General features: G+C 51.7%; 1 protein-coding gene and 1 non-coding gene across 2 annotated transcripts; both read right to left on the reverse strand.

Annotated features, from left to right (window-relative positions):
• Window positions 1–11,979: 11,979 nt before the first annotated feature.
• On the reverse strand, window positions 11,980–12,061 carry TRNAS-CGA (transfer RNA serine (anticodon CGA)). The gene has a single exon. It is a non-coding gene; the product is annotated as a tRNA-Ser (tRNA).
• Window positions 12,062–18,673: 6,612 nt separating this feature from the next.
• MRPS16 (mitochondrial ribosomal protein S16) lies at window positions 18,674–20,497 on the reverse strand. Its single transcript, XM_073304716.2, has 3 exons — window positions 20,431–20,497; window positions 19,783–20,043; window positions 18,674–18,963 (listed from the first exon to the last, which is right to left on the reverse strand). Exons 1-3 carry the CDS (start codon window positions 20,480–20,482, stop codon window positions 18,848–18,850), a joined length of 429 nt encoding a protein of 142 aa, XP_073160817.2. The 5' UTR covers window positions 20,483–20,497; the 3' UTR covers window positions 18,674–18,847.
• Between the last annotated feature and the right edge of the window lie 1,089 nt (window positions 20,498–21,586).

Raw genomic sequence — 21,586 nt, forward strand, 5'->3', positions numbered from 1 at the left:
GCACCCCCGGGTGCCTGCAGACGTGCAAGGGAGATCGGAGTGTCTGGGAGTTTCCCACGCCGGGAGCCCAGAGACCCCCAGCCCGTGGCCGAGAGACTTCTCCTCTGAAGTAACCTGGGTGAACGAGCCATTGTCATGCTGAGTGACGTCAGCATGTTCTGGTTGGATCCCCACTGACTCAACGGCAAACACATTGGCCACGGACAAGGCCCTGGGCTAGGGCAAGGGGGAGTAAGGAGAGTCTGGGTCCCCCTGCCCTGGCTGCCATTCATCCTCGGGTGGCTGCCCACGTCCCCATTGCGCCACTAGACTGCACAGCCGTTGACTCTGGTCGTTGGGCCACACAGCCCCGACGGAGAGGACAGCCACACGGACTCTGGTCGTTGGGCCACACAGCCCCGACGGAGAGGATGGCCGCACGAACTCTGGTCGTTGGGCCACACAGCCCCGACGGAGAGGACAGCCACACGGACTCTGGTTGTTGGGCCACACAGCCCCGACGGAGAGGGCGGCCGCACGGACTCTGGTCGTTGGGCCACACAGCCCCGACGGAGAGGGCGGCCGCACGGACTCTGGTCGTTGGGCTACACAGCCCCGACGGAGAGGACAGCCACACGGACTCTGGTCCTTGGGCTACACAGCCCCGACGGAGAGGACAGCCGCACAGACTCTGGTCGTTGGGCACACAGCCCCGACGGAGAGGGCGGCCGCACGGACTCTGGTCGTTGGGCCACACAGCCCCGACGGAGCGGGCGGCCGCACGGACTCTGGGCATTGGGCCACACAGCCCTGAGTCAGAGGGCAGCCATTTTGGCTCTGGCCATAAGGCCAAACCACCCTGAGGCTAAGGACAGTTATTTAGTTTCACCCATGGGACCTCGCTCCTTTACCCCTAAGGCATCGCCCATCTGTCACCATAAGACCCACACCATGATATAAGACTTTCGGGATCAGGATGCAAATCTGAGTAGAAGCAAGGAGTAGCATGTGACCTCTCTAAGAGCTCCTGCCACTCCTCTACCAATCTGGGGGTGTTTTATCTCCATCCATGTGCCTCAGGAATGGATTTGACCAATGGGTAAAGTTCTGGGGCAGAGTGACCCATCCGGAAGTGGGTCACGTGACCCCTCCGAGAACTCCTCCCAGTTGGGGTGAGCCTCCGCCCCTTAGGACCAGCCAGAGAGGGGATTTCACCAAACAGGGTAAGTGCCGTGGTGGGGTGACCTGCCCGTAAGAGGGGCCCATCACCGCTCCATGAAATCCCCCCACTATCCTCTACTAATCGGTCAGGGTTTCACACACCCCATAGGCCATCCCAGAAGGGTAACGTACCGATCAGAATAGGCAGTGCCCGAAGGTCTAGGCCAGAAGCCGCCGATCTCTGGAGCTCCATGTTTGCGTGGCTGGCAGCATCCTCCTGGAAGTCGCAACACAACACTGCGTGGAAGATCCCGTCTCGTTCCAAGGATGTCTTTTGCAGAAATCGTGGCCTAGGCCTTCGGGCTAAACCTGTTCTGGATTGGTACACGTTTACCTTCTGAGATGGCCTAAGGTGGGAGAGAAACCCTCGCCAATTGGTAGAGGGCGGTGTGAGGACTTTTTAGGGACCACAGGATCCTGTTGTGGGCAGCTCACTCCACTATGGCACTTTCCCTATTTGGTCAAATCCCCTCTCGGGGTGGTCCTACAGAGCTGACGTCCACTTCAGTTGTAGAGGACAGAGGGAGGAGTTCTCAGAGGGGAGATACAACCCCCTTCTGGATGGGTCACCCTGCCCCGCAACGTCCCCTGATTGGTCAAATGCATTCTCTGGGTGTGTAAAATGGTGTTTGCCCCTGCCAAATTTTCGTAAAAGAAGGGAAGAAAGGCATGTACGTTTTCTGTTATCTATAAGGTGGCCATCTTGGACTTGGCAAAAGAATCTGGTGACCTTTTGCCATTGGCTATATTCATTTGGGTTGGGAAGCACACTCCCACGCACGGATTGAATCCGCGTAGATAGGGTCTAACTTCCAGGCAGAGACGACGCAAAGAGGGATAGGGAGGGTTTTTAGTTAGGTCTACTCACCCGGTCCTGTGTCCATCATCGAAGTCTGTCCCTGACGTCCAATGTCAAGAGAGCAGAAGCTGTCCATCGCTCTCCCTGCAAGAGAAGGTAGAAAGCACATCAACATTTCCTCCTGGGTGTAATTGTTTGTGAGAGTGGAGTATTTCCAGAGTTAAAGTTTTGTTACTCCACCCCTTCTCTAGCCTATCCTAGTCCTTTCCCCCATCGTAAATAAAGTCTTGTTTGTGTGGTTACCACTCTGTGGCCTTATTTTCGTGTGCTAAGGCAAGCTCTGACAGATGGGATTACAGAGGGGACTATGTGGGAAGACTTTACTGTAAGATTCCCCGCGTCTTCTGAATGGGGTTTGGGTTCTGCCCTCTTTAAAGGAAGGAAAAATCCTGACAGGTGATCGTAGGGGGCTGAAACCCACCGTGATGAGTTAGTAATCTGTCCTGTTCACCACTCTAGGATGGAGTCTGGGATGCAGGCTCTGGGATGGAGTTTGGGTGCTGGGTGCAGGCTCCGAGCTGGGGCACAGGGTGGGGGTGCAGGATGGGTGGAGGGGTGCAGGCTCTGGAAGGGAGTTTGGGGATGGGAGGGGCTGCGGAGGGAGGGGCTGCAGGCTGTGGAAGGGAGTTTGGTTGTAGGCTCTGGGCTGGGGGAAGGGGTGGGGGTGTAGGAGGGAGTTTGGGTGCAGGAGAGGGGGTGTGGGAAGAGGGTGGGGGTGCAGGCTCTGGGCTGGGGCAGGGAGAACCGCAATTAACTCATGCAATTAACTCAAAAAAATGAATCGCAATTAAAAAAATTAAAACTGCAATTAATCATGATTAATTTTTTAATTGTGATTCTTTTAGGTATGATTGATCACCCTGTTAAACATTGAATACCAACTGAAATGTATTAAAGATTTTGGGGTGTTTTTCTCCTTTTTTCAAATATACTGATGTCCATGAAAACACAGAATACAGGGCTCACGTTCTAGGATGATGGTTTACAAATATTTACACTGTCAAAGTAAGAAAAGAAAGAGCATTTTTCAGTTCCCCTCATAAAAGTGCAGCAGTGCAAGCTCTTGGCCGTGAAAGTGCAACTTACAAATGTAGATTTTTTGTTTTGTTCAGAACTGCACCCAAAAGGAAAACAGTGTCAACGTTTCGCGCCTACAAGGCCACCGGACGTTGAGAAGAGGCGTTCGCATGGCACTTTTGTAGCCAGCATTGCATGGTAGTTATGTGCCAGGCATGCTAAACATTCGTATGCCCCTGCATGCTTTTGCCACCAGTCCAGAGGACATGCTTCCATGCTGACGATACTCGTTAAAAAAAAGTAATGTGTGAATTAAATCGGTGACTCAGCTCCTTGGGGGAGAATTGTCTTCTCCTGCTCTCTTTTACCTGCACTCTGCCACAGATTTCATCTCCTAGCCATCTCGGAGGATGACCCAACACGTGGTGTTCGTTTTAAGAACACTTTCACTGCAGATCTGACAAAAGGCGAAGAAGGACCAATGTGAGATTTCTAGAGATAGCCACAGGACTTGACCCAAGAGTTAAGAGTCTGAAATTGGACTCCAAAATTTGAGCGGGATGAGGTGTGGCGCGTGGTTTCAGAAGTCTGAAAAGAGCAACACGCCAATGTGGAAACGACAAGATCCCAACCATCGAACAAGAAAATGAACCTTCCGCTGGTGACATCTCAATCTGTCCTCAACATGGACGCATGAGCTCTGGAACGGTGCCTGAAACGCGAAGGGACGTATGATTCTTCAGCACATCTGGCCTGTCAATATCCTGCGATGCCAGCTACAACAGTGCCCTGTGAATGCCTGGTCTCCCTTTTAGGTGACACTGTCAACGAGAAGTGGGCAACATTAGCTCCTGCAAATGTCAACAAACCCCTGTTTGTCTGAGCGATTGGCTGAACAAGCAGTAGGACTGAGAGGGCTTGTGGCCTTTCAAGTTTTCCATCGTTTTATTTTTGAATGCAGTTATTCCATTCTGTTACGTGTGAAAAATGCAGATTTTTCTTCCCCATAATTACAGCACTTACTCCTAGACGACATTTGCTGACTGGCTTTAGCAAGAATCATGAAAAATGGGTCTTCACACATTTAGCACTGACTGTCAGCCCCTGCCATGTCGTGATGCCGTTCAAAGCACAAGACACTGTTTTGATTAAGGTATTTTAGCGCTTGTAGGCCCGGAATGCATTCAGCTGATTTTTAGAGCCCGTTAGACTTTTGGTACGTTTTTCAAAAGCATCTGTTTAAAATAATGTAGGTCTGAGATCGGGCACCTGACCACACAGATGGGGGCCTAGGGGGCTGTTCCAAACAGGTTAAGCACCAGGGGCTAGCTCCACAAAAATACTGAGCTGGGCTTGGCTGCTACTTTCACTTTAGCTCCCTAAATCTGACACTGAGATGCCGCCAATCCTCAACCCCCCCCAGCTACAGCCTAAATGTAAGGGGACTGTTGCCCCCTTACTAACAGTCAGTGGGGGTGTTTTGGTTGGCTTGCTCCCAGTACTAAAAGGGGAAGGGTCGTTGGGAAACCAGGACCCTGAGACTGATAGTCCCCAGGAACAATGGGGAGAGGCCAACGCTCCAGGTCAGCCTGAATGTCAGGGCGAGAAGGCTAATGAGGGAGTCAGGAGGCCAGGGGGGTCCCGTCCTCTGTGAGAGCTGGATTTGCCTGGGTCAGACAGACAGAGTGGGGCCGAGCTAAGGAGAAAGCAGGGTCCCGAGCTGAGCTGGGGAGCGGAGCTGTGCCGATCCAGAGGGACCAGTAAAGCAGCCCAGAGAGAGCAGACCTGTCGTGGGAGCAACCAGAGCCAGAGGGGCCAGAGAAGCAGCCCAGGGAGCGGGGGCACAGCAGCAGCCGTGCAGAGACCGAGTGGTGGGGCTGGGGCTGGAGCAGTCCGGAGCTGGGTGCGGTGAGCAGCTGGGGAGAGCGAGGGGGACCCTGGGCAGCGGGCCCCGCACAGGGAGACACCTCAGCCAAGGGGCTCTGCAGGCCAGGCTTGGATCGTAACCCCAACAGGGCGGGGGCCACACTGGGAAGAAGGGTCCTGCCACTTCGAGCCTGAGAGCGTGTGGCCACCACCAGAGCGAGTGTCCGACCAGCAGCATCCCAGCAGCACGGCCAGGGCCGGAGAAGGGGCCTGGGACTCACAAGGAGCAGACTGTGAACTGCCCTGACGTTCCAGAGACGCTGTTTGTGACGTTCCCTGCCACAGAGCGGGGTGATGTGTTTCCTTTCACCTTTCCCATTTTCCCTTATTCTTTTTTAAATTAATTGTTGATTAAATAACTTGCATTTGCTTTAAATTATATGTAATGATTAGTGGGTCAGAGAAGTGCCCAGTACAGAGAGTACCCCGGAGTAGGGACACCCAAGCCCCTGTCCTAGGTGACCACCGCAGGGTTGGGGGTCGAGCCCCCCAGGAATCCTGGGCCCAGCCTTGTTGGGGTTACGAGGACTCTGCCAGACAGGAGAGTGGAAGGGGAGTCCTCCAGGGTAGGGAGACCTCTGGGGAAAGGGAGTGGGAGCGAGGACTCAGATCCTTTCGCTAGCCCACTTCACCGGGGTCGTGCAGAAGCCAGGACAGTTCCCCACAAGAGCGGGACTATTCCCCCGCTTACAGGAAGAAGGAAGTGCCTGAAAGTAGGACCCACAAAACCCAGCGTGCGAGGCATCTCCACACCGACGCTAACCAACGGGAAAGGCCGATGGGAGGGGTGTGTCCTGAGCCCCCCCTGCCTCTCTGGATCTCAGGTTACGAGGTCTGGCTTGGAGAGAGGTACCTCCCGCGGCTCCCACCCGCCCAGCTTTCCCCCACCCCCTGCCCTGCCCTGCCCTGCCCCGGCCGTACCTGGTTCCAGCCCAGCCCTGCCGCGGGGTGGGACCAATACTGCTGCCAAGGCCGTCCCGAGGGGGGTGCGGGCTCGGGGCAACCCCCACTCCTCCCCAGACCCCGCCCCGCTCCACCTCTTCCCCCAAGACCCTGCCTCCTTCCGCCCCTGAAGCAGCAAGATTAATCCCATACATTGCATTGATTGTGACTTATTTGCCTGATTTGAAACGAGACCAAAAGGACCTGAGTCTCCTCGCTGACGATAGCCCCCTGCTCGGCCAACCAGCCCTGAGACTCTGAGGGGCGGGCGGCTGAGAGGTCTCACCAGAGGTCCCACAGGACGGCCAGGTCACCATCAGAGCGGATCGCTCTCAGATCCAGACCCACCTCTTTGTGAGGACCTCCCGCGATGAGAGCAACCCCCCCTTGCCCACCCTCCTCACACACCCCTCCTTGGGAGAGAGAGGGAAACGGGGGAAAAAGAAGCAAGAGAAGAGGAGAAAGGAGGGAGGAAAGAGGAAAAGGGAAACCCAAAAGGATAAACCCCAAGGTCCCCAGTGATTCCAAGCGTCAAAGCGCTCGGTAGGAAATCACATTCTGCCCCCTTAAGCCAGTGTTTTCTGTGCCGAGAATCCTGCCTGCAGCAGGTGCATCAGACCCAACAGGTTCCAAACCTCTCGCAGCCTCCGACCTTGTCCAAGGGACGTTCGTTTTCTGGCACAACCAGGGGTAGGAAAGGAGAAAACTCCACAGAGGCTCCTCCTCATGCTACAACGTGAATCCTAATTCTCTCCCCGTCCTCGAGGGGAGACCGGGAGAAGGAGACGTGCAGCAGCAAAGCCGGGGGGGTCTCAGCAACTGCCCTGGCCCTGCCCCGCTGATGTCGGGGTCTCTCTGTGAGGTCACCCCCTCCCCACCACCTTTGCCCAATGGGCTGAGGTCCTGCAAAAGGCCTTTGTGATGTCACTGCCCCCCCACCCCTCCCCTCCCAGCTGATGTCCTGCCCCTGCCCAGCCTCTTGGAGCTTGGAGTTGTTGCCCCCGGATCTCCGCACTCAATGACTGGTGAGTCGGGGGATGGAGCCGGCTATACAATAAACCACCAGTTTTTCATAAATTAGTCGACTTAAGGCCAGAAGGGACCATTGGCGCATCTAATATGACGCCCTGCATCTCCCAGCCCTCCCGTGTGTCACAAGAGCTGCTTTTGCACTAAAGCACCTTCCCGAAGGGCATCTAGTCTTCACTGGAAGACATCAAGAGATGGAGAATCCATCACTTCTCTTGCCAGTTTGTTCCAGTGATGAGTCGCCCTCCCTCTTACAAATCTCTGCCTTGTTCTCAGGAGAATTTTTCTGATTTCTGCTTCCAGCCATTGGTTCTTGTTCTGCCTTTCTTTGCAAGACTAAAGAGCCCTTTAAATACTTGGTGTTTTCTCTCAGCGAAGGCACTTGCAGGCTGCCATCAGCTCACCTCTCCATCTTTTTAAAAACTAAACAGACTGAGTTTTTCAATGCCTTCTTATAAGTCTTCTCCATCCCTCAAATATGGCTCTTTTCTGCACCCTCTCCAGTTTTTTTAACGTTATTTTTGAAATGTGGACACCAGAACGGGATGCAGTATTCCAGTGTCAGTCTCCCCGCTGCTGAATCACCTCCCTTTCCATCCTCTCTTTATCTATCCATGGATGGCGTCATGGACTCACAGGACTTGTGCTCTCTCTCAGCCTCGTACAGTCCTTGGGAGGAACCTCCTTCAGTGTGACAGCCCTTCTCAGAGATCCACTCTCTCGAGGGTTAAGCCGTAGGCCCTTCCGCCTCCTGGAACCCCTCTTCTCTGAGCCTTGAGCATGCCTGTCTGCCGTGGGCCCCCTCAGGGAGTCCCCTCACTCTGGACCCCTGGGGCCTCTACTCCCAGAGGAGTCACTGCCGTGACTCTCAGCCAGCGTAAAAGAGAGGGGTTTATTGAGCGTCTGAACACAGCACAGGAATCTCTCAGGGCCTCAGGCCTAATCTCCCTCTGCACAGTCCATCTAGGTCTCTCCGGCACCCGTGTGGGCTCTGGCTGTTTTCTCTCCCCAGTCCAGAAGCCCCCTCCTTCCAGCTAAGCGTCCGATATCACCTTCCCACAAGCCTGTGTCCTTTGTCTTCTGTCCCAGGTGAACAGGCTGCCTGGGTCTCCTCTATCTCAGCCTCTCCTCTCCTCCCTCTTTTCTTTCCCCCTGGCTGGAAGCAGTCACCGGGTCTTCTCTCCTCAGCCCATTGTCCTACTACTGGCCCGACCTGGCTGTGACTTCCAAGCTGGGCCTCCCGCTCACCAGTCGCTGGGGTATCCGTTCTCCAGGCCTTTGCCTGAGGGCCCAACTGACAGGAGAGATCACCGCTGGTCCTCTGTAACAACAAACTACCTCTCCCACCTCGTTAAACAAACAGCACCCAGGGAAACTGAGGCATGCAAACCATTGAAAAACCAAGAAAATCCCCCCGTCATCACCGATGGCTTTGGCCCTGTTCCCCACAGCATCGTACCAGGAGCGGATGTTGAGTGGCTTGCCCGGTATGACACCTAAATCCTTGACAGAGTCACGGCTTCCCGGAGTACAGTTCCCCCTCGGAGGCCTGCCTGCTCTGTCCTGCTGCCCCCTCCCACTGCGCCAAGAGGGGACCTGGTGACTGGAGCTGCTGTGGTTGTGTGAAAGCGCCGGGCTGAGAGACCAAAGGGCACCTCCGTTCTGGAACAGAGGGGTCTGGCCGGTAGGCGCAGTCGCCCCCGGTTTGGGGCACAGAAGGGGCTGTGGCTGGCAACAGCTTGAAGCCCGTCCCCCAGCTGCGCTAGGCACTGTTTGAATGAGTGCAACGTCCGTGTTACATACGGGCTCCTGGGGCTCGGTCGGAAGCACTGAACTGCCTCAGAGTTCTCTGTTTGCAAGGTCGGTCCCAGGAGATTAGAGAGACAAGGCGGGGAGGGGATCTTTTTCATTCTCCAACTTCTGCTGGGGAGAGACAAGCCTTCGAGCTCCGCAGATCTCGTCCTCAGACCCTGGTCTCTCTCTGTTAGCCGACGGCCAAGGATGTTTGGTGAGGTGCCAGCTATGCCCGTTTATACCATCCGTGACTTTAACCGCTAGGACGCACTGTCCCTTCGCGGCGGGCAGCCCGGGCTAGGCTGACGGATGCCCCAAGGTCCTAACCACCCGTGACTTTAACTGCTAGAGCTCAGAGCTCCTTCGCAGCGAGCAGTCAATAACTGACTGACAGGTGCCCCAATGGCAGCACTAAGAGCCTCTCCACACCCGTGACTTTAACTGCTAGAGCTCAGAGCTCCTTCGCAGCGGGCAGCCAGGATTGACTGACAGGTGCCCCAAGAGTTTGCCCCGTGGAGGCGGCACAACTCAACGCTAGGCTCTTAGTACTCTCACCTAATGGCCAGGCTTTAGAGCCAAAACAGCTGAGGTTCTTTAATTGTGTTGGCTGCTTTACAGTAAACCAGAGAAAACAAGTCAGGCTTATGCATAAATGGTTACCAAAATTTATTAAGCTAGATTCTAATCATGTGGTTACAAAATTGCTAGTGCCTACTTATTTAAATGTAGAGATGTTACACACACAAACAAGTTACAAAACTGAAGCCACAATCCCAAAGAAAGAAAACAAAGTATAGAGCTCTATTTCAAAATATGTGTACACTAAAGATAGGAGATCAGGTGTGGGTGCTTCTTACCCTCCTTGCATCTCTCGATTCCAGCGGTGCCAAGCCAGGATCGGTCACTCAATTCCGCGGAAAGACGAATAAGGGACAAGGCGTAGGGATCCTCTTAGCTGCAGAAGCCTTGGGAGGCTGTCACTTATCTGACCAGCAGATAGATAGTGAAAAGCACTCAAAAATCATGGTGCTGTAGGTCCCCTACTTATACCTCTGTACTCCTTTATTCTCTTTCTCCTTTCTTATGCCAAATTGAGGCTGGTCTGTCGGGGTGACGCCAGCTTTCGCAAGAGTAGTTTACACTTGCAAGGGAGAGAAACAATAAGTGTCGACTACTGGACATTTCTTTTATCAGGGTAAATATTTTCCCACCTAGGATGTTGGTGTGAGTGCATCACTCTATTTAGTAGGGGCGAAGAGCCATGTCTGTCACAGGGCCTCTGCCTGCAGTGAGCTTAATCCTTGTATCTGTTCCCAGAGGCACATTGTAGCAGCACACCTGTGCTTTCACAGCTTCAAAGGCTGTGCTGGAATATATGTTAAGTGCCCTGTTCTGGCTTCCTCCTGTGTTTCCAGCAATGCTGGTCTGAGCGGGCGGGGCTGGCTGTCTGGCTACACTCTCCCCAACAGAACCGGGTCCAATAAACCATATGACCTCCCCGGCCTGGTCTCTCGGTGTTTTCTGCTCCCACGGGCGTGGCTGGGAAGGGCCACAGGGCTCAGCAGGCTCAGGGAGAAACCTCAGCCCCACTGGAGACAGGAGGGGAGCAAACCTCACAATCCGTGTGGTCACTGCAGGTCTGTGCAACTGCCCCCCACTCACTCAGTGGCAGTCTGTGGGGGAGGTCTAGGGTGGCCAGGTGTCCCGATTTTAGAGGGACAGTCCCGATTTTTGGGTCTTTTTCTTATATAGGCTCCGATTACCTCCCACCCCCGTCCCGATTTTTCACACTTGCTGTCTGGTCACCTGAGGGAGGTCTGGCAGCCCCCTCCCCAGCCACAGTCCATGCGTGCCCAGCAGTCCCTGTGAAAGCTCACCTTTTCCGGGTGTCTGTTTCACACCCTCTGCCAGAGACGTTCCCCATTCTTTCTCCAGTTCAGCTGGCAGCAGGTCTCGTGCGAGGGGCGGGGGAGAGCTGAGATTTCAGGCTGCTGTCTTATGGCGGGATTGCTGCGATTAACTGGCTGAATGTGCTAATTCTGAGGACGAAATGGGGAAAGGGGCAGAGATCGAGAGTCAGGGAGTGAAATGGAGAAAATACAGGAAGCATTTCGAGCAAGGGCGAAGTGCAATAACCAGAATCCAGAATATTCTCTGCACCCCTTGTCTAACTCTGGGCCTGATTCTCTTCCGCATTGACGGCCCTTTCCCTGTCTCCGGCCGTGTCTGGAGGGCTTTATGCCCCTGTCCAGCCCCTTCACACTGCCAGGAAGGGAGAGCTGTTATGGAATCTTAGCCCAAAGAGGAACCAGGCCCTGTGTCACCTTCATCCTGGGTTTCAGATGACCCCGAGAAGTTGGGGGGCCACCGGGGCCTAGAGCATGGCCCTGCCACAGCGGCCCAGTCCCCGGTCATCCTCTTCCCCCGAGGCCCCGCCCCCCCACTGTTCACTCCTCTGGCCCCCGAGGTCCCCCTACCTGCCCCTCGCTCCTCTCCGCCTCTGCCCCCAGGACTCCACTCACCCCCTGCTTGCTCCTCTCCACCCCTTTCCCCGTAGGGGGGCTACCGGGGGCCATGGGGCCAGGCACCCGTCCCTTTTCTCTGTCTTCGGTGAGCGGGAGGCAGTGGGGTCCTTGGGGAAGGAGGTGGAGCAGGACAGGAAGAGGCACGAGAAGACGGGGCCGCGGGGGAAAAGGCCGAGGGGGGTTGGGGTGCAGGTTTTGGGGGAGGAGGCGGAGGGGGGATGGGAAGAGGCAGAGCAAGAGCAGGGCATCGGGCTAAGAGGCAGAGGGGAGCGGGGTGCAGGCGGGGCCCCCACTTCTCTGGAGCTTCGCTTCCAGCACTCGAAAGATGACCAGGGGCCCACGGGTCTCCGGAGGGGAGACCCGCCCCACATCCCCAGCATTTCCCCCCCGCATGGACGGCCTTTTGGGGGAGGCTCAGCCTCCCCTGGCCTCTGATACGGGCTGCCCATGCTCAGTTCCTTCCACGCTCTGGAGAGGAGCAGCACCCAGGGGTGGGGCTGAGCCGGGGGGCGCTGGGTGAGGGGCAGAGGCCTGAGACCGCAGGGACACAGCGTGAGGCACCATCCCAGGCATCCCCCTGAAAGGAGCAGAACAGGGTTTACCTGGGGTGGGGAGTGTATGGAGAGCGTCCCAGGGCCAGTGGAGATGTATTGCCCTGGTGAGCAAGTGTGGCTAAAACACAGGCCTCGCAGTGAGCAGGATTTGAACCTGCGCAGGGAAACCCGATTGGATTTCGAGTCCAACGCCTTAACCGCTCGGCCCTCACAGCTGTGAGTGACGTGGCCCCCAGTGGCAGTCTCTACTGGAGTGGCTGGAAGCCGACGGGAGGGAGCTCTCCACCCTCAACGAGCAGCCGTAGCCATGTTGGCAAGAGAAGCTCTCCCAGCACCATAGCACTGTCCACACTGGCGCTTAGGTCCGTGTAACTTGTGTCACTCGGGGGGTGGCTTATTCACACCCCTGAGCCACATACGTTCTACCGACACAAGGGGGAGTGTAGACGCAGCCTTAGCAGAGACGCGATTAAGATCCACTTCCTGGACACTACTGTGCTAATAAACGATGGTCACATAAACACCACCCTATACTGGAAACCTACTGACCGCTGTTCCTACCTACATGCCTCCAGCTTTCACCCTGACCACACCACACGATCCATCGTCCACAGCCAAGCTCTGCGATACAACCGCATTTGCTCCAACCCCTCAGACAGAGACAAACACCTACAAGATCTCTATCAAGCCTTCTTACAACTACAATGCCCACCTGCGGAAGTGAAGAAACAGATTGACAGAGCCAGAAGAGCACCCAAAAGTCACCTACTACAGGACAGGCCTAACAAAGAAAATAACAGAACGCCACCAGCCGTCACCTTCAGCCCCCAACTAAAACCCCTCCAACGCATTATTAAGGATCTACAACCTATCCTGAAGGATGACCCAACACTCTCACAAATCTTGGGAGACAGGCCAGTCCTTGCCTACAGACAGCCCCCCAACCTGAAGCAAATACTCACCAACAACCACATACCACACAACAGAAACACTAACCCAGGAACCTATCCTTGCAACAAAGCCCGTTGCCAACTGTGCCCACATATCTATTCAGGGGATACCATCCCAGGGCCTAATCACATCAGCCACACTATCAGAGGCTCGTTCACCTGCACATCCACCAATGTGATATATGCCATCATGTGCCAGCAATGCCCCTCTGCCATGTACATTGGTCAAACTGGACAGTCTCTATGTAAAAGAATAAATGGACACAAATCAGATGTCAAGTATTATAACATTCATAAACCAGTCAGAGAACACTTCAATCTCTCTGGTCACGCGATTACAGACATGAAAGTTGCGATATTTCAACAAAAATACTTCAAATCCAGACTCCAGCGAGAGACTGTTGAACTGGAATTCATTTGCAAATTGGATACAATTAATTTAGGCTTAAATAGAGACTGGGAGTGGCTAAGTCATTATGCAAGGTAACCTATTTCCCCTTGTTTTTTCCTACCCCCCCCCCCGCCTCAGAGTTTGTTGTTAAACCCTGGATTTGTGCTGGAAATGGCCCACCTTGATTATCATACACATTGTAAGGAGAGTGATCACTTTAGATAAGCTATTACCAGCAGGAGAGTGGGGTGGGGGGAGAGAAAACCTTTTGTAGTGGTAAACACCCATTTTTTCATGCTTTGTATGTATAAAAAGATCTTGTGTACTTTCCACAGTATGCATCCGATGAAGTGAGCTGTAGCTCACGAAAGCTCATGCTCAAATAAATTGGTTAGTCTCTAAGGTGCCAAAAGTACTCCTTTTCTTTTTACTGATAAAGTTTGCGGATGATACCAAGATGGGAGGGGTTGCAAGTGCTCTGGAGGATAGGATTAAAATTCAAAATGATCTGCACAAACTGGAGAAATGGTCTGAAGTTAACAGGCTGAAATTCAATACGGAGAAATGCAAAGTACTCCCCTTAGGACAGAACAGTCAGCTGCACACCTACAGAGCAGGACTTGACAGCCTAGGAAGGAGTACTGCGGAAGGGGATCTGGGGGTCAGAGTGGACCACAAGCTAAATATGAGTCAACAGTGTAACACCTGCAAAAAAAGCAAACCTGATCCTGGGCAGGATTAGCAGGAGTGTTGTAAGCAAGATACGAGACGTAATTCTTCTGCTCTACTCCATGCTGATGTGGCCTCAGCTAAAGTATTGTGTCTAAGTCGGGGCGCCACATTTCGGGAAGGATGTGGACAAATTGGAGCAGGTCCAGAGGAGAGTAACAAAAATGGTTAAAGGTCTAGAACAGGGGTTCTCAACCTTTTTCTTTCTGAGGCCACCCACAACATGCCATTAAAATCTCCAGGGCCCAGTGTGGGAGGGGGAGGCTCTGGGCCGGGGAAAGGGGGGAAAACAAGTTTCCATAGGTATAGTTTGACTTCTGTTTTGGGTGGGCAGGGGCCAGTGAGGCTCAAGCCAGCTCCAACGTCGGGGTCTGGGGATGGTATGCTACATCCACCCCCTGACTCACCTCAGCAGGCCACCTGCCTGTCTGGACTTGGGGGGCCTACAATCAAAAATTATAACTCAAAGGTGCGGGGGGCTCAGCTCAAAAAGTTTGAGGTGCAGGGAGAGGGATAGCTAGGGGCTGTGTGCAGGGGTGTAGCTCAGGGTGCAGGGAGGAGGTAGCTAGGGGCTGTGTGTGGGCAGAGGGTAGCTCAGGGTGCAGGGAGGAGGTAGCTAGGGGCTGTGTGTGGGCAGGGGGGTAGCTCAGGGTGCAGGGAGGAGGTAGCTAGGGGCTGTGTGTGGGCAGAGGGTAGCTCAGGGTGCAGTGAGGGGGGCAGCTAGGGGCTGTGTGTGGGCAGAGGGTAGCTCAGGGTGCAGGGAGGAGGTAGCTAGGGGCTGTGTGCTCTCAGGGCTCCCCTGCGCTCCCTGTACCCTGAGGGCTCTGCCAGCCACAAAGCAGCCGGGTCCCCCCGCCCAGGCAGCTCTTACCAGCTGCATGAGCAAAGGGGAGCAGCTTCAACCCCCTGCAGCAGCAGGAGACGAGGCAACGCTGCGGCTGCCTGCTCCATGGCACCAGTCAGAGCAGCAGCTGTCCCACGCTGCCGGACTCTGGCTTCCCACCTCCGACCTAGCCAGGGGGTGGAGAGAGGAGGTGGTGGAGGGGGTGTGTGGAGCTACCCCAGGACTGCCCTGTTCTTGCACTGTAGTTTGGGGGGGGTGTAACACCCCTGTGTTCCCCCAACTCTGCCCATGGGCTCAGGGCTTCTGTCCCTTGGGGAGCACCGGGGCTCGGGGCTCCAGAATTCAGCCCTGCTGCTCCCGGCTTCAGCCCTGCGGGAGGTGCTGGGGTTCGGGCTTTGGATTTTAGCCACGGGGCCCTGTGGCCCCCCTGAAAGGGTTCATGGACCCCCAGTGGGCCATGAACCCCCTGTTGAGAACCGCTGGTCTAGAAAACATGATCTACGAGAAAAGGTTGAAAGAACTGGGTTTGTTTAGTCTGGAGAAGAGAAGACTGAGAGGGGACATGAGAACAGTTTTCAAGTAGATAAAAGGTTGTTACAAGGAGGAGGGAGAAAAATTGTTCTTGTGAATCTCTGAGGACAGGACAAGAAGCAATGGGCTGAAATTGCAGCGAGGGAGGTTTAGGTTGGACGTTAGGAAAAACTTCCTGCCAGCATAGTTAAGCTCTGGAACAAATTACCTAGGGAGGTTGTGGAATCTCTGTCATTGTAGGTTCTTAGCAGGATCGACAGTCACCGCTCAGGGATGGTCTAGATGAGGGGTAGTCAATTATTTTTTGTCAAGGTCCAAATTCTTCATCAATGTACAGTCGGGGCCAGACTGCAGAGAAAATCATTTAAAAAAATAATAACGATAATATGTAAATAACAAGTTTGTGGGGTCCGTTCAAAAGCGTCTGGCAACCCGGATTTGGCCCGTGGTTCGCCTGTTGACAGCCCCTGGTCTAGATAATACAGGAGAATTACGGAGACCTCGGGAATGGAGGTTGTTGGTAACTTTGCCCAAGCCGTTATGGGCTGCTCCTCAGGGCGGAGTGCTCGGAACGGGGGCTCACGCTCTGCAGCGGCTGCCCGGCAAGTTTCTGATTCTCGCCCCCTGACTGCAAGGGTGATGCGTGAGGCACCCGGGGGCGCTTTGGCACCAGTGGGTGCGCAGTGCAGGCCGGGGCCCTTTCAAACGCAGCCGCTCCTACAGAGCGCGGCAGGCGGGCAGGAGTTCGGGCTCCAGCAGCTGACGCTCTCGGCCAGGTTCCAGCAGCAGCTCAGGGAGCTTCTTTCCTGGACTGAGACTAAGGTTGCAGGCTTGTCCCCCTCCCAGCCATAGGCGGGAAACAGCCCCTGTGGCTAGTGCAGACCCCAGCACTCCTTCTCGGGAGCTCACAGCTGTGCCTGTGAACCTCAGCGTCTTCACCTGTACGTGGCTGGCCTTCCGCGTGGCAAGTCGTGGGTGGGGGTGGGGACAGGCAGCCCCGATGTGCCTAACTGGACGATGCCATGCCGGCACAGCTCAGTATTTGTTGGGTTTTTTTGTGTTTCGTCTCCGCTGCTGCCTGACTGCGTACTTCTGGGGCCACATGGTGTCTGGCTGACGGGTCCGTCTGTAACTCTGGTGTTCGTATTTTTGAGGTTCTACTGTACTTAGTCCTGCCTTGAGTGCAGGGGACGGGACTAGGACGGGCCTTCCAGTGCTGTGATTCCATGGACAGGACTAATGTGAGTTTTTTAATCTGACTTCCTGCATTACACCAACAACATGATTTTATCCAGCCATAGGGCAGCAGGGCTCACCATTCTCCCCGACACCTCCCCAAACCCCCATTTATCGCCCCCAGCCCCCACTGCCTTCCCTGGTTCCACCTCTATCCCCCCCATTGCCCCAGACCCCTGCTGCCTCCCTCTCCAAACCTGGGGCTTGCTGAGAAAAGCGAAACGAAGAAACATGCAAGTATCACTTTTCACAGCACACTGACTAGCCACCTGGGAGGCTGTGAAAAGTGATACTTGTATGTTTGTTAATATCACTTTTCACAAACTCCCAGCTAGCTACTGAGTGTGCTGCGAAAAGCAATATTCAACATACAAATATAATTTTTCATATTATTTGTGAGTCTGAAAAAACCCTACATAAATAAATTACAAGGATTTGGACACGCGTATGTGCATATTTATTTGTTTTTCCTACAGTTACGTATTTTAGGGAAAAATGTCAGTGCGGCCACCAGCAAGAATTGGTGGGTCACAGTCCGAGGCCACCAAAAAACGTGTTTGGAGAACCCCTGGTTTAAATGTACTAATAGGCAAAATCCAAACCAGCCATATCTGCCTGAACCTTTTCAGGCAGGACTTCAGGTATCACCCAAAAGATCTTATTTTTCTTTGGTTCCATGTATATATTTGCTCAGATTTTACGTCTCCATTAAAAATGTAACCAATTCCCAGCTGCCTGGCAAGTGAGAGCTGGCTGAGTTTCCATGGTTCTCCCCGCACCCTTATGGGTGTGCTGCCAAGGGAGCAACACACAGGCCTGCAATGAATCTCAAGTGCCTCTAACTTGCCTAGCTCTTCTCAGCCATTTCTCTTGCTGTGAGCTGCCCTCCTTTTGAGCCCCACCAACTTCCTCACATGCAGGAACAGCAGCAGATTGCCATCTTGGAGCAACAGCTGAGGAAGGCGACTTTTCTGTCAGCACTAGAGTGGTCTATTGTATTGTGCTCTTCTTAAATAAGCAGGATACTGTGATCGTCCAGTGAGCGTGTCTCAGCTTTGTTACGTCGAGTGCTTTAAAAGGGGTGATGCGCTGCACTGTGTGGGCTGAGAAAGATCTCATGTGCTCCCCATCATCAATTCTGAGATTTGCACTGATTGGCATTAAGGCTTTTGGGGTGATGGTTCTATGACTCAAACTCAGTGGCTTTGTTTGGTCTACCAGAGTCTGAAGTTGGTGATCTTCGTGGATGGTACAAGCCTTACCTAAGACATTTAAGCGAGTTAGAATGTGGATGGAAGACTCTAGAATGAATGATGTGCGAGTTCCTCCAAGTAACAGGGATAGCCGTCTGCCTCTGAACATAGCTCAATTCTTATTGTGCTTAACACGCTGGAATATGAATGGCTGCTATGGGTGGCTGATCATCTATGAACATCATGTAGTAATTCCTGGATTTTTAAATTATTGTTTTAGCTGGACGCATGTATAATGTTTGATCAAATACTGTTCAGGGAGAAAGGTATAAAACCATCCAAGTATTTGCTATGTTTAGAGCGGTCATGTTCTGTGGGATACCTTCTGGAAGAACAGTAGTGTGGTTAAGTAATTCGTGTCACATTCTGTGCTGCACCCCTGCACCAAAAAAAGGATTTTCTGCTGCTTACACTATTTGCAGCTTCACTGGGTGAAAATAAAGAAGCAACAGTGGCCAGGTCTGAGTGTCCCTCCTCTAACAAAAATCTTGAAATAGTTCACTGTAAAATTAAAAACCAACTGTGGCTTGTCTTAAGTAATGGTAAGGTGACGTTTAGAAGGAAGCCTCCAGGTGCATCCTCACCTGTTCGTTGATCCAGCACAACTTCCTATACATTAGACTCTTACGACAGTCAGTAACGCTCTCTCTACCTCCACAATAGAGCTATTTTGAAAACGGGAGTTTATATTCAGTTTGTATGAATGCTGTAATCTGGAAGGCCCAGATCCACAAAGGTATTTTCGTTCTTGACTTCCATTGGATTTCAGTGGAATTTAGGAGCCTAAATTTTACCTTGGTGGATCTGGGCTTAAGTAATTGCAGTTTGACAAACATGAAAGATTAATAATTTGTGCAAAATAAGAAGTAATTAACAAATGAGGACAATCAGAATCCTTGTCTGAGGACTCCTAAAGCCTCAAAATACTTTAATGTTCTTATGAAATAATTCACATCCACTATCATTTCTTTGCCTGTAGTAAATATATTGTCCTTTTTAGTTGGCACACTGTTCTGATCGTTGTCTGTACAGTAATCTTTTGAGTAATTCAGTTCAGTTAGATGTTATCAGTCACCTGGAGTTTCTTCCTCAGAAGCTGTTATGGCTTCCAAGGCTCTTCTCTTCCTTAATCTTTCTGCATTTGTGATTGTCATAGGATGCAATGGGAAAAATCCAGAAAGACCTGAAAGAAAGATGATTTATGTTTATAGCTGGAGTTGCAATATGACTGTTCTAGACTCACAGATTCAAAGGCTAGAAGGGAGCGCTGTGATTATCTCGTCTGACATCCTATATAACATATTCTATAGAACTTCCCCAAAATTATTCTTAGCATATATATTTCAGAAAAACATCCAATCTCAAGTTAAATTGTCAGTGATGGAGAATTCACGACAACCCTGGGTCAACTGTTCCAATAGTTAATGAGACTTTTAAGAAGTGAGAGTAATTGTCTCTCTCACCAACCCTCTAGTGGCTTGAAGTACCTTTTACTGCTGTCTCAGCCAGCTCAGTGTCTCCATAAATGAGACCCGTTCCCATTTCCTCAAAAAGAACAGGCGTACGTGTGACACCTTAGAGACTAACAAATTATAGCTCATCTTAATTAGCCTCTTACAGTTTGTATGGCAACTCCCACCTTTTCATGATTCTCTGTACGTGTATATAGATCTTCTTACTATATGTTCCATTCTATTCATCTGATGAAGTGAGCTGTAGCCCACGAAAGCTTATGCTCAAATGAATTTGTTAGTCTCTAAGGTGCCACAAGTCCTCCCGTTCTTTTTCCGGATACAGACTAACAAGGCTGCTACTCTGAAGCATCCCATTTCCTGTGGCCAAAAGAAGGGTGATTGCATATATACATATTCTCAAGAATTCATGCAAAGAAATGAAGAAAGAGTCTTTGGTACTCCAAGTATGCGGAGGATCACCAAGGAAAACCTATGGTCTTTGAAGAGAAATAAGCAAATAGTTGAGATTGGAAAACACACTGAGTTACCTAGAAGTTTTTCAACTGGTTTTGTGACATGTGCTCCACAACCAATCCAGTGTTTGATTCTCTCGATGTTCAAGCCAACAAGCTTTTCATTGTGGCTATTTGGGAGTGGGTCATAGCAGCCCACTTGCTCCAAATACTTGCTGTCCCGTGCTCGCTTGTTATATGCGGCCACTATACGGAAGAAGGGTCTGTTGGCACAACCACCAAGAGCCAATCGGATAGCTACGTGTCCTCCATGATAATTTTTCATAAGGAGATGAGCTGAAGGGAAGATCAACAGGTGTCACAATAGATTTGATTATAAACAGATGCGTATAGACATCGAGCCAAAAAATTCCAAAGGCCTTAGAGAAAAGCTTGGTTTCATTTAAAAATCAAGAAAACTGCTGTAACCTTCCCTTACGCAGCAACAATAGATTATTCTTCATGATGGAATCGAAGTCTGTACCTGGCCAGGAGATTGAGGTCTTACAGCAATTTATTTACAATAAAGATGACAGATTTGCTCTACCAACCCTTAAGAGAGTTCAGCGGTGAAGGCTGCACATTCTCCACTAACTGTGATTGATTTAGAGGGATGCAGAAACTGGGGTCTGTCAGTACAACATGGTGTGCGCGCAACCCTTAACAAGCCCTGTCTGCACTTACCAAGGTGCACCATGATGACCCTTGAAAGCACCTGAAAGAGGAAAAAGACCATGAAGGAATCCCCGCCACTCCCAAACACAGAACAAGGGGCTAGCCCACTGCAGCTGTGCCGCTGTAAGTGCTATAGGGTAGACATAGCCTGAGTTGACAGAGACGAGAACCTGAAAGTTATACACCGGACCCTCGCTAGAACACGCGTCTATATAACACAAATTCTGATAGAACATGGTTGCGGATCCCAAATTTAGTAACCGTCATTAACTTTCATTGTAACGCGGTCCCCACTGTAACGCAGTACCCCCTAGAATGCGGGATTTGGCATGGATCCCAAATCCCACATTCTAGTGAGGGTCCAGTGTAGTTTGAAAATCCTGAGGGAAACATGGAAACATGGGAGTTTAGTTGCAAGCCCTGCCCTGGCCCCTGTAGACTCTCTCTCTCATGATCCATGTGCCATGGCGATCCTGGGAATGGAAGTTTGAAAGCACCTGCCCCCACTCCCACTTTTATGCTTTGGGGTTTAGGTAACTTTCAACCTCTTAGGAGCACAGGCAAAATGAAAAGATTTTTTTTCCCCCCTGGTAGCCCTGCTAGGCATCAGCCTCACTGCCGCACCCTGCTTGCTTTTCTGTTTCAATAGCTTTGTTGCTAGGGCAATGCCAACAAGTGCCACATGAGTACATAAAATCACTTGTCATTTTAAGGTAAGAATTAGTTTCCCCATTATATTGGTGTTCTGAGGATTTGGTATTATTTTATATATGTACGTTAAGGCTGTCAATCACAGTTATCTCACACGATTAACTCAAAAAAATCAATCGCGATTAATCACACTTATAACAATAGAATACCAATTGCAATTTATTATATATATTTTGATACATTTTCAATACTGATTTCAATTACAACACAGAATACAAAGTGCAGAGTGCTCACTTTATATTATTATTTTTTATTACAAATATATGCTCTGTAAAAATGATAAAACAAAAAAATAGTATTTTTCAATTCACCTCATACAAGTACTGAAGTGCAAACTCTTTATTGTGAAAGTGTAACAAATGCAGTTTGGTTTTTTTTTGGTTGCATAACTGCACTCAAAAGCAAAACAGTTGAAAACTTTAGCGCCTACAAGTCCACTCAGTCCTACTTCTTA

This window comes from Lepidochelys kempii, chromosome 11, assembly GCF_965140285.1.
Source record: "Lepidochelys kempii isolate rLepKem1 chromosome 11, rLepKem1.hap1, whole genome shotgun sequence".
Lineage (NCBI taxonomy): Eukaryota > Metazoa > Chordata > Testudines > Cheloniidae > Lepidochelys > Lepidochelys kempii.

Excerpts from the sequence above, each read along its gene's own strand:
- MRPS16 (XM_073304716.2), bottom strand. The coding sequence starts at position 20,482 with ATGGTCTTTTTCCTCTTTCAGGTGCTTTCAAGGGTCATCATGGTGCAC. Across the intron at positions 20,044-20,430 it reads GGTCATCATGGTGCACCTTG|CTCATCTCCTTATGAAAAAT; the intron begins GTAAGTGCAGAC and ends TCTTCCCTTCAG. Across the intron at positions 18,964-19,782 it reads ACCAGTTGAAAAACTTCTAG|GTCTTTCTGGATTTTTCCCA; the intron begins GTAACTCAGTGT and ends TCTTTCTTTCAG.